Source organism: Pyrenophora tritici-repentis, chromosome 1 (genome assembly GCF_003171515.1).
Source record: "Pyrenophora tritici-repentis strain M4 chromosome 1, whole genome shotgun sequence".
Classification (NCBI taxonomy): Eukaryota; Fungi; Ascomycota; class Dothideomycetes; order Pleosporales; family Pleosporaceae; genus Pyrenophora; species Pyrenophora tritici-repentis.
In genome coordinates, this window is record NC_089390.1 from 3,155,043 (window position 1) to 3,167,451 (window position 12,409).

Sequence of the window (12,409 nt, forward strand, 5' to 3'; positions counted from 1 at the left end):
TCTTATTTTAGGATGTTCATGGGTTAGGCAGAACATGACACGTAGCGCATCATTAACGCAAAGGGTGAACATATGCACATGGGATCATCCACGAAGCGTTCTTGATACCCTTAGTCAGCATAATGATAATAGCCATTCCCATCTCCAAGAACGTTTGAGCATTATTTCGTTGAGCTGGTAAAGCTTATCTTGGTACTGCTTCCTTTTCTACTTTCAAACTTGGCTTTGCCTTCTTCTACCCATGTCTCGAATCTGAGTACACCAGCCTCTACACTACATATTGGTGTTACCCGGACACCGCCCAGATCGACTCCTTCCTTGCCTTTCTGTCGCCCTACTTCGACAGCCTCGTCCTCGTTTCTACCCATCTTCTGCAAGCTAGGTTGGGCTGGAATCCAGGGCTGTAGATGTCTAATCGGCGGATCAATGTTTCTCTCATCCTTGAGCTCCATACTAATATTGAACGAGCAACTCGGCGGTAGAGGAGCGAGGACTGATGTGCGATTAGTCAATGCAAGCAAAGCAGCGCGGAACTGCTCAGAGAGGTCGACATCGACATATGAATCTAGTTCTTTTTCCCTTGGTTCTCTCATGACTCCGTCGTCATCCTCTTCGTTGTCCTCTTCTTCACACTCTTCGTGGTCCTCTTCTTCGTCCTCTTCTTCCTCCTCTTTGTTGTTCTTTTTGTTGTTCTCTTCGTTATTCTCTTCATCGCCCTCTTCGTCACCCTCTTTGTCGCCCTCTTTGTCGCCCTCTTCGTCACCTTCTTCGTCACCCTCTTCGTCATCAGATCCGTCGGGTGTTCCTTCGCCCTTCCACATAATCTCCATGTTCTGATCATCTTTATCGATGACCGGAAAAGTACTGACGTCGAACATATACCTCTCCATTATCCTGGCATTTACCATGGCGCCCTGCTTCCCCGCCTTGTAGTTGAATATCACAATGGCGAGCCTTGACACGCTTCCATTCAAGAGCTCTTCGCGCACAGCAGTGACGGCATCGGCTATCCATTCACAAACGAGCGGGTGCCGCGATTGGTAGACGGGCGTGTTGTGGAAGCGTGAATGGACGAAGGAGGTGCGCGGGTAGATGGCGCGGAGATAGAGGAGCGTATGCGTGTAGGCTATGAGGAAGGTGGTGAAGTGATTCACGTTTTCGAAGTAGGTTGGCACCATCACGGGTAGTATAGCTGTGTCACGCTATCACTGATTTGTATGCGCTTCGGTGCCTTGTACTGTGTTTCGTGAACTCGGTCGTGGTGACGATGACGCAGGCGCGTCTCGTCGCGTGTCAAGCGAGCTAGGCTATCGATAGTTGCACCTGGGCGACAGAACGTACTTGACAGCGACAGTGTAGGTAAATCCCAGGATTGTATCCCTAATAGGCATGTCTGGCGCCTACAACGATTCCTGTATACTAGGGTGTCAGGTATTCCATGTCACCCAGGTGGTTGCATATCTCAAAGCCGGAAGCCGTACCAGAGTAGCTGATCGGTATCGCAGGTGTATCGCGTATGCAGTTCGGGTTGCCCCTGGCATTGTTGAGGATCACAGCGTGAGAGTGGTTGATGATTCTTGCTTGCTTACAACATGGGGCCGTCGCGCCTCCCACTGACCGGAAAAAAAGCAGCGTCCTTCATCTAGAAGAGGGGCGGCGTATAGTCATCGGCTGCCGCTTGCCTTACTGTAAAACAGCTGCCATTCCTACATCCATCTCCAATTGAAGCCTATACTGAGGATACTCAGCCGTCGTCGGTTGCGCATATTGCTTGCCTCAGTCAAAGCCTCCGCTTAGCCACCCCACTACCCAAAGGTGAAGTCGACGGAATTGCCCCGCATCTCCGGGCGCGTTCTTTTTCGCACGAGACAGATCGCTCAGCCGCACCCATCAACAAACGCGTCAACAATCGTATATTTCCTTTCCACCCGTGTTGGGTAGCGCTAGACGTGCCGACTAAGCTCTATACGCGCATGCCCCACGTTTGACCATGGAGGACCAACTAGTCCAACTGTTGTCCGCAACCCAAACCGCTCAAGAGGATACCCGCAAGCAAGCTGAGCAGCAGCTTCTTTCACTCTATGGCCACCAGGAGCTTCCGTTAGGCCTCATTGGCATCGCCTGCCACGACAGCGTACCTCTCAACATCCGGCAGGCCGCCCTACTGTATCTGAAGAGTCTCGTACTGGCAGGATGGAGTGACAGCCTCGACGAATGGAAGGGACAGGCGCTGGTTACAGAGGAAAACAAGGCCATATTACGGCAACAGCTGCTCGCTCTTGCTACAAGAGACGAGCTCGACCGTAAGCTCAAGGCCGCGGCCGGCCTCGTAGTTAGCAAGATTGCAATTGCCGATTATCCCATCGAATGGCCCGAATTGCTCGAAACTCTCCTTACGCTGATACCCAACGCGACTGATGGCCAGCTACATGGCGCTCTCAGGCTCCTTGGCGAGCTGGTCGAGGATTCGTTCAACGAGACCACCTTCTTCAGCATAGCGCCTCAGATGATCAAGCAACTATACGATGTGGCCATCAATGACCAGAGGAAGCCGACGTTGAGGGCCTTGGCTTGCAAAGTTTTCCACGGCTGCTTCGATATACTAGAGATGGTGTTGGAGGATCACAAGGCCATGGTCAAGAATTTTGCCGACGAGGTGCTGAAAGACTGGATTCCCTTCTTCATCAATGTTCTGAATGCAAGGCTACCGGACCCGCCCTCTCTCGATGAGGAAGAACACGATGCGCCCAACGCTATATTTTACAAAGGACAAATTGCCTTCAAGCTACAGGTAGTCAAGGTAGGTCGAGACGAATGCAACATGTCGTCTTTCGCAATACTAAGCATTTGACAGGTCCTTATGCGCATTCGCTCCGTCTTCCCTGCCATTCTCACACCGCAGAGTCTTATTCTCTTCCAAGCTACTTGGCAAGAGCTCTCCTTGCTCGAGTCGGCATACTCGCTCATGTACATACAAGAGGACCGCCAAAGTAGACTGGAGGACGCCGACGGACTGCCATATACGCTGGACTTTCTCATCCTTGAGGAGCTTGACTTTATGCAGGCCTGTCTGCGAGCACCTCCAGTTCGCGCACAACTCGAGCAGGAACTCCAAAACCAGACACCGGAGAACTCTTGGGTCACCCAGGTCATGAAGCTAGCCGTGGCGTATGCGCAAATCACAACCGAGGAGGAAGGGCTTTGGGATGTTGATGTAAATATCTTCCTCAGCGAGGAAACCAGTGTCACTGCCAACTACACGCCTCGAACGGCGTGTGGTGATCTTGTTATCAAGCTTGGAGAGTGGCTCACAGAACCCACCGTCAATGGTCTGTTGACATACACAAGGGCGCTCTACTCCGGGTCCGAGGGCTGGAAGGCCAAGGAAGCTGCGCTTTACGTTCTCAATCAGCTATTGGGCGACTTTCAGGATGTGGATAAGCAGATCGGGCCAGAGGCCGCCAGTGGCTACGTGGATTTCATTCGCTATGCTATGCAACAACCCGATGCATTCCTTCGAGCAAGAGGCTATCTTGTTGCTGGAAGCCTGACAAGAACTTCCGGTGATGCTCTACAACAACTCGCTACATCTTTCCTTGAGGCCTCTCTACAGGCTATTCCATCCGATGAGTCGGACGTTGTGCAAGTTTCTTGCATTCGAGCTCTCCAATACTACCTCCAAGCCCTTCCACACGGAGTTACCCAACCTCTCCAAAGCCCCATCATCCTGGCTATCAGTAACTACCTCGCCGCTCAAGATATGTCGGAACTCAATGACAGCGACGATCTGATGATCACCCTGGTCGAGACTCTCAGAGATGCTATTCTCATCGACACCCGTATTTGCATTACCGACAACGGTCTTGATACTCTCTTCCGGGTTGCCAGTCATCAAGCTAATAACTTTCAACTAACAATGTTGGTCGTCGAGGCATTTGAAGAAGTAACAGAGACCATTGCGCGAATGGGTGGAGATGCATACGTCCAGCTGTGTGCGAGGGTCCTTCCGTCACTCACGGGTGCTTTCGACGTCGGCAGTTTGACTGAGGAGAATGCTCTCTGTAACTTTGCTGCAGATCTCCTTGCCGTTCTTGCTGAACATGGTCCAGAGCCGCTTCCTGCCGGCTTTGTCGCTACGACTATGCCGAAGCTTACGCGACTTCTCTTGGGCTCTAGTGACGAAGAGTTGCTCAAGTCTGCCACGACTGCGGTGAAGAATATCATCTCGCATGATCACCAACAGCTCTTTGAATGGCGTGATGATACCGGTAAAGCGGGCCTTGAGGTTACCCTGTTCATTGTTTCCCGTCTGCTCTCTTCATGCAGTGACCATGCGGCGGGCGAAGTCGGTGCCCTTGCTGCCGAGGTAGTGGAGAAGGCCGGTCATGAGCGACTTGGACCATACTTGGAGCAGCTTCTGCGCAGTGTTGCAGTTCGTCTTGCTCAGGCAAAACAGGCACAGTTCATCCAGAGTCTGACACTTGTGTTTGCGCGATTGAGTTTGAATCATGCTTCCGAAGTCGTAGACTTCCTAGCAAGTCAGGATATTGAAGGCCAGAATGGTCTGCAAGTCGTATTGGCGAAATGGCTCGAGAACTCGATCAACTTCGCCGGCTACGACGAGATTCGGCAAAAGTACGTAACGCTGTCTTTGGAATTTGATGCAGCAGACCAAGCCGAGCTGCGTAGGCTTCTGGGGAGGCGGCCAGAGGAAGGATATCACTTGTTGAAATCCCTTCCACTGGTTACAGCAATCGTCAACGAATGACCACTGACATTTCTTCTAGTGTCATTGCCCTATCGAAACTATACGACTTAAAAGATCCTCGAGTTGCGCAGGTACAAGTTCAGGGTGACTTGATACCAAATACCGACGGCCGAATCATGACTAGGAGTCGTGCGAAAGCCAGTGAGTTTTGCCAGTCTTCTACAAAATTCCAGATCCTCCACAGTGATCTTCATGTTGTGGAGCATATTTGTAGGCCGCTGCGCCACCACTCAACGCAGTGCTGCGAATCCCGCTCGGGTTTATCCACACACTGACATTGAGATCAGATCCTGACAAATATACCATAGTGCCTGCACCCCTCAAGATCCTCAAGGTCCTTATTGTCGAGCTTCAATCAGCCTCAGGTGCACCCCTTGACGCCGCCGCTGCCGCCGAGCTTGCCGATGAGGCCTCAGACGACGGTGAATGGGAAGATGAACCAAATCCATTTGTCGACCTTGGAAGTGGCTTTAGTAGGGAACAACTTATGGCTTTCGCAGCGGAAGAGCCTGGAGGTAGCGGTCGTCAACGCGACGATGAGACACAGGGATTCTTGATCGATTTCTTCAAACGTGCTGCTACAACACAGGGCTTCCCCGAGGAATTCAATCAGCTCACCGAAGAGGAGCAGCAGCGCCTGCGAGACAGTGCTGCATAGTGTAAAGGGGATTCATGTGCATAGTCTTGCAGAATGTAACGCGGAAGTCATCAGGCTATAATAGATGGTTAATCAATCAATATCAGCGCCCGCTTCGACGCGGACACGTTTTGGTATGGGGTCTCTCACCGTTGTACTTGGATAGATTGCAGCGAGGTGGAATAGTATTCATAAAGTGAAGAAAGTGGGACAAACCCTCGGCTTGTGAAATTGGGCCATACACTGGTGTATCACGGTATGGAAAACAGATGAAGATGCCAAATCGAACTGTGAATGTTGTAGCGATTTCCGTTTTCCCCGTTGGAGAAACACTGGTTTTGTGGAGTTGTGCTAGTTCAGGGCTGAACTGGATAGGGTCTGGCATTACGTTGTCCATGGTTATGAAATTGCAGAGGGAGAAGTAGGTTTCTGGAACGTTTTTCGTGAATTTGCTCCAGGTGATTGGGGTGGGTGTGAAGGAGGGCGGCCATAGAGTGGTATTCTCTGTACATCATCGTGCGGTCAGATTCATGGGCGGCCGTCTTGGGGAAGGAGGTCTTTGAGGTATTGCATGGGAGGATGGTATCGAGGCGGAAGGTTTGGGTCAAAGCGGAGGAGGCGTAGGGATTGAGTGAGAGGACTTTAGCATAGTTGTGGATTATCAGAGGCCTGGCCACTTTCTACTGTCCTTTGACAATGGAATTACCAACAAAGATGCCAATATCTAACACCATGGTCCCCAGGATGAACAATGGACATATTATGCGATTATGTAGGCAGCCCCTTGCTCATAGATGCCCGTTGATTGTGGATATGTTTGCAGCTCGTGCTAAGTGAGTTGCAGTCCTCGAAATAAAGCAAAACGATGCGGAAGCTACACGAAACTTGTCAGCTTCTCAGCTGCACAAAGCAGGAGGTCACGAGCTGTATAACATGCTGACTACGCCCTTGCATGTTGTGCAACCACACGACGCAATTCCTTTACAACCCCATGAGGCATAGTTCAATACAACGTCCTGTACGTAAGCCGCTTTAAAACCCCGAAGACACAACGCTACTGCATGGCAACGCTTGAAATAGTAAACGACTAGAAGGGTGTTCGCATGCGCAGTGCATGCAGTTCACGTCCTAGGAATAAATGGATAAGGGATAGATGGGCACATACGAGGGGTCTGTTTCGACGCTGCCGATACCGATGTCGATAGCGCATCCGTTGATGGAATCTGGAAGTGCTATCGAGAGAGGGGAAGATGATGGGGCGCAAAATGGTTGATGGCGGGGTGATGGTATTGCAGGCGCTTATGCGAAGTGATAGCGCTGAGGACAAGACCAGCGGACAGGCACGTGGAGGAGCGATGGAACCTGTTTGATGGGTTGCTCCGGATCGAGATTTGGTGCGATGTTGCTAGTCGGGCTACTGGCAAGACTGATGCGTACTGGTAGGTACCCATGGTGGTGACGTATTTGACGCCGTGATGTTGCGAGTTGTGGTCTGAGGGTGTAATACTTGACGTTGGCAAGACGCCAACATGCATCTCAGTAATAACTTGCACGTGGGCCGTCCTGCTTTGCCGAAGAACATGTGCAAATGTCGTCGCTTTTGGTGGACACGGCCAACGACGCCAGACGGAGAGTAAGTTGGCATTCACACTTTTGCAGCCCGAGCCCACCCTCCAGAGCAAAACAAGAGACACAGCTGACTGCGCCCACGACGGCCAAGACCGGGCCTCTCATTCGTCAATGTTGGGGAGTGGAAAGGCCATCGGGCGCATAGACGTGGCATGTCTCTGTCGGCCATGTCTACCCCTCCACACAAGCCCTCACCACACTGCAGCCAGCGCTTGCGTACCACACAGGTGACTGAGAGGCTTCGGCGGATTCCGAAGAAGACAGGTAGGCGGAATCTCGATGCTCACACAGCATGAATGATGTGGCGGCATGGGCCGACGGCGATGTTGTGACCAAAGTCTCCGACGTACCCCTCATGTCGATAATATGTATGGATAATAACATTTGCTTCGGTCCCAAGCAGCCAGGAAGATGGTTGGAAGTGGCCTCACGGTGACATAGGCAAAGGCGGTGGCGGTACTCGCCGAGTCCAAGTGCGGGGTACAATGCACGGGGTGGAGTTGCGAGGTGCAGGCGGGGCGCACCTTTCGTCATGACGGCCGAGTTCGCTTCGCTTGCTTGGTTGAGGGAGTTGCCGGGGTGTGTGCGCAAAGACGACGGTTCATGCACCTTCGCACCGGCCACGCGTTTCGAAACACCGACCAGTGCCAGTACCAACCGTGGTTGGGGGACGAGGCCCGTGTCGGAAGTCCAGGCTTGCATGAACTGCAGGTAGAGTGCGAGTGCAAGTGCAAGTGCAAAATCAAGTTCACGGGGTGTCAGTGTACCCCGGACCCGCTCCTGAGTGCGCTCCCATGGGATTTCAGGCAGAGCTGCCTATATAAGTACGGTACGTACTCGCCCATGGAGTGGTCGTAGCACCAGATACGACCCGCTGGGACGGAGTAGAGTCCTGAAGTAGACATGTTTGCTGGGTCCGCCCGCTGGAAGGTCATCTGCAAGCGTCGTGGGACCATGGCCAGGTACGTAGGTAGATATTGTACCTGCAAGCCTAGGCGATTTGCATAGTGAATGCACTCGACGCCAATGCCGTCTAACGGGCACACTCCAGCTGGTGACACGCGCCATGTTGCCCAGGTGCGCAGTAGCGGAAGCCCGTAGTCTCTGGAATTCGCCGTCAAGACAGGTTGTGAAACCTCATGCCTCTCCGGGGGGGAGGCGGGGGCTGCTCGGTGCCTGTCGATCGCAAAACGCAATGATGCAGCCTGCGACATCAAACAAACTGCTGCCTGTCCACCGGGTAAGGATGCCCTGGACACGCGGCTGACAATATAACCGGCCCAGGGGACTGCGACGCCTCCTAATCTCCACGCCGCACCAAGCCAAGGGAGGAGGGAGAGGGGGAGGGAGGCTGAAATGGGCGGGAGCGGAAAGTAGAGCCGCATAGGTGGCCTCTGGAACCACTTTCTCTTGTCTCGCCGTACGGACCGTTTAGCAGTCCGCTCATTCGTTATTGCTGCCCAACTTTGGTTGCGCCCAGCATCTTGCGAGACGAACATGTCATGTCCATTGTCGCAACACTCTATCAACACGCTTTGAGCTGCTCTTGGGGAAAGTCTTCCTTTCCCCATGCCTCAGCCTTTACCACACAAGGCAACCACAAAACGGCCTGTGCACCACATGCTCCGGACTATCATGACCGCCATTTTTCGCGCACCCGGGTTAAAAGGGTACTGGTACGCTGATGCCATCGTACCGCCGGTATTGGCGTGGCCAGGTCTTTCCGCCACCGCCACTATCACGGGCAAAAAGCAAAAGCAAGCAAGCACTTTGCTTCTTTCGCCGCACATGCAGCAGACTTGTATGCGCAGCGCCTCTTCTATGGTAAGGCTGAGCAATAAGCAGACGCGGCCAATCATTTGGTGGCAACCGACCTGCAAGCGCTGGTTGGCTGTAACGCCTTCTGCTGATTCACAACATGACTGTGATGAGCCTACGAGTCACAGTGCAACAGCTGCCTGGGGGCTGAAAACGCGCAAAGAGGGTGTAGCAGCATGTGAAATTGTTGGAGACGCAAAAGCAGGTGTCCGAGACTGATCTGAGGTGCGATAAGGCTAGTATGTGTCTCAGATACCATGTGTGCTCGACGCAGGGGCTACCGGCCCAAGTGTCGCCGTCAAAACTATCTTATCCGACTGTGCAAACGCGACAATTATGGTTTGATTGGGGGGTCACAGAATGAGTCACGCGGCTGCAGGTACACAAGGACAAGATTTCGGTAGTAGCTAATAAATTGATAGAGTAATAGAGTGGTATGCGGGTATACTAGTTTTGACCGTGAGGTACCGTCTGCTGATGGAAATGTGTAGAGATCTCCCAAATCTAGTAGACAACCTAGAAGACAATGTGGTATCCCAGTACCAGACACCCAACCTGAACACCATGCATGAAAACAAAAAGTAAACCTGATGATAGCAATCCGAAAAGAGTAAGAGAAAGAAAGGGGGATATCATAGAAGAAAGCAAACTTTTTCCCATGACCCACCCAATGTGTGAAACCCAATAATGTTGTACAAATACAGTCGTCCAGAGCTAAGAAGATGCAGCAAGATTAACGATTAGAAACGGCAAGAAAGGGTATCTCGCGGTAAGATCAAATGATGCTCAAAGCAATGACGGCAATGGAAAGGGTATACCAAGACAAAAAACGCCGGCGCCAAAGCGTCCAGGTATAGAACAAAGGGAATCCTAAGCGGATGGATAGCGAAGAATGTCTTCGCAGTTTGCGTCGAAACGCATAGACCAGAGGCGCATGCCCGTCATGAGCTTCTCCGTCTTTTCAAGTTCTCGGTCGCGACCGAAGATGGACTCGACAAACTCCTTGCCGCTGTTCTTGCCCATGGAGACGGGCTTGGTTTGGCCGCTCTCCTTCTTGGCCGCCTTCCACATGTAGTCCTCACACACCTTGAGGAGCTTGGCGAAGCGGACCCAGAGACGCTCTCCGCTCTCGAGGAAGTCCTCGACCATTTCATGGTTCTCCTTCTTGCGGATCTTGGGCATCGTCTCGTCGGCCCTCTTGACTTTGCCGGCGAGCTGGATCAGGAGGAGCCAAAGCTCACCTGCCATCTCAGCAAGGGGGGTGGCGGGGCCGTAGTGGAAGACGGTCCAGTCGTAGATCCACTTGCCGAGCGAGTTGGCATCGAAGACGGATCCGAGAAGCATGATGGGCTCCTCGGTGGGGTCCCAGTTCTTGTACGAGTAACCGGCGGGGATGCCAGCGCGGCGCGCATCTTCTTCGGTGGCCTTGGGGCTGGACTTTGGTGGTGCGGTGGGCTTCTTCGGGGAAGCGGCAGGCTGCCGGGTCGAGGCGGAGGCGCGGCGTGGGCGGTTTGACTTTGGCTCTGGCTCATAGATGGGGACCTGATCATGACAATATCGATCAGCATCCCGTCCGTACATGTCGTTGCGCGCATACTGTTCGTACGGCGGCGGTGGGTACTCGTAGTCATCATAGGCGTATTCGCGTTCGTAGCCGAAGCCTTGGTCGTCATAGACAACTTTGGTATGGACGTAGCGGGCCGACTGCGACGGACGACGCTGCCTCTCGCGATTGCTGCGCTTGAGAGGCTGGGCGTCTGAGTCGCGGCGATGCCGACGTGGAGGACTGTAACCAAAATGACTTACAAATTCGGGGGTGCCTCTCGGCGTAGCATACGTGCGCGGATCTGCGGCACCATACTGAGGCATGGCCCCTCCACGAGGTGTGGGCTGGTACGAGTAGTTTGGTGGTACGGCGTGCGATGCGCGGCGAGTGTGGGCTTGCACCTTGGGGCTGCCTCGCGGGGTTGCCATCTGGGGCGCGTGACGCGGCGAGTAGTAGCTGGCACCGGGGCCGGGCGACATGGGCGGCGTCGTGCGGTGGTAGTCGTAGGGCATGTAGCCCGGGGGAGGAGTCGGATACTGTGGTGCGTACATGTTGGTGGGGTTGGAGTCGCGAATTTGCGAAATCCTGTGCGATGGTGAGGGTGACGATGGGCAAGCACGCGGAGACGAGTCCGTGTGCTAAGTTTCGATGGGGGGAGGAGCCCGAGTGGTGACTGCTTCACCTGGGCGTGTGGCAAGCAGACGTGTGTCTTCGTTGGCGTTGGTAAGTGGTAGTGTGTGGTGGAGCAGCGACCGAGGGGAGGAAAAGGGAAATCCGGGCCTGTCTACTGCACATTTGGTGGAGAGTCTTTCAAGTGCTAGAGTATGCCAGAAGGATCCAGTGTGACGGATCCTAATCGAAGAGTAGACGGAACGTCTGGAATGCTTGGTAATGGGTTGGTGGATTTCGAGTGCGCAACAGAGGAAGCGACGGCGGGCTGCGCCTGCTTTTGAGACCGAGCCCGCTTTCGCTCTTTCCGCGCGCGGACCACGGTGGATGCCCATTACACCCTAATGCCGTCCCCTGTCACGCCGTTCACTGACTAGCGTGCACGCCAGGGGGGCCCCGGCCGGCCGCATAGCTACCCTCATCTACGGGTCAGATTGACATGCAGTGCCTCCTGGCCTGTCCATATTTTTGCCCACACGCCGCTGGGAGGCTAACTGGCCCCCGAACCTTCCTACCACCCACTCTCTACCCACTACCTATTACCAGCACACACACACACACACACACACACGTCCTTCGGGACCTACTGTGACTCTTCAACCAAGTCTGCCCACTGTCACTGTCACTGCCACTGCCACACCCGTCTTCTCTATCAGGGCGCGTAAGCTTTTTTTTTCCTCTCGCGTTGCTGCCTGACGACCCTCTGGATGCCTGCGGCGAGCGGAACGGCATTGCGCCCAAGCCTGTTTTATATTTGTTCTGTTTTGGGTGGCTAAGGGTAATATTGGAAACACATGTTGCCCGCCATATACCCGTAATCCTTGGCGCCCACCCACTACACTACACTGGATTCCCTTCATTTGCTGTGCCACAATGCCGTGCAGCATCGCCTTTCGACGCAGCGCGAATGTCACTGCACCCACTGCGTTTCGTTTGCTGCCGAACTGAACCTTCGTCAGATGGTGCAGACTGCGCGCCCTGCACCGCACCAAACTTTTTGCTCCCCTCTGCCCAACACGTACGTACTCTCGTCCGTCGTTGGGCACGACGGACTCGCGGCTCGCTGCAGCGAGGATGCAATACTGTAAGACGGCCCATGCTGCCTGTGCTCGCTGGCTGCGAGCACCTCCTGGCACCGGCGCACCACACAACCTCATGCCAGTCGTACCATGCCATGCCAGGCCTGCTGCAGTGACCGTCCACATACCGCACACGCATATAGCTTCCTAGATCTGCAACACTTTGCTCGACCGCCTCCTCACCAAGCGAAGGCTTCTTACACTTGACATTCGGCACAATACACTACCACTACCCACCCTTCTACATAGTACAAACCCTACGC

The 12,409-nt window shown here is 53.7% G+C and overlaps 4 protein-coding genes across 4 annotated transcripts; 1 reads left to right on the forward strand and 3 right to left on the reverse strand.

Annotated features, from left to right (window-relative positions):
* Nucleotides 1–161: 161 nt before the first annotated feature.
* Nucleotides 162–1,178, reverse strand: PtrM4_012520 (HORMA multi-domain protein; the record flags this gene model as incomplete). Its single annotated transcript, XM_066103056.1, has 1 exon — nt 162–1,178. One exon carries the CDS (start codon nt 1,176–1,178, stop codon nt 162–164), a length of 1,017 nt encoding a protein of 338 aa, XP_065965258.1.
* Nucleotides 1,179–1,990: 812 nt separating this feature from the next.
* On the forward strand, nt 1,991–5,426 carry PtrM4_012530 (importin subunit beta-5; the record flags this gene model as incomplete). Its single annotated transcript, XM_066103057.1, has 4 exons — nt 1,991–2,800; nt 2,855–4,635; nt 4,788–4,909; nt 5,056–5,426. The coding sequence occupies 4 exons, from the start codon at nt 1,991–1,993 to the stop codon at nt 5,424–5,426; spliced, it is 3,084 nt and encodes a 1,027-aa protein (XP_065965259.1).
* A 2,366-nt stretch (nt 5,427–7,792) lies between these two features.
* PtrM4_012540 (uncharacterized protein) lies at nt 7,793–7,939 on the reverse strand (the record flags this gene model as incomplete). Its single annotated transcript, XM_066103058.1, has 1 exon — nt 7,793–7,939. The coding sequence occupies one exon, from the start codon at nt 7,937–7,939 to the stop codon at nt 7,793–7,795; it is 147 nt and encodes a 48-aa protein (XP_065965260.1).
* Nucleotides 7,940–9,722: 1,783 nt separating this feature from the next.
* Nucleotides 9,723–10,949, reverse strand: PtrM4_012550 (Herpes-BLLF1 multi-domain protein; the record flags this gene model as incomplete). Its single annotated transcript, XM_001931192.1, has 1 exon — nt 9,723–10,949. One exon carries the CDS (start codon nt 10,947–10,949, stop codon nt 9,723–9,725), a length of 1,227 nt encoding a protein of 408 aa, XP_001931227.1.
* Between the last annotated feature and the right edge of the window lie 1,460 nt (nt 10,950–12,409).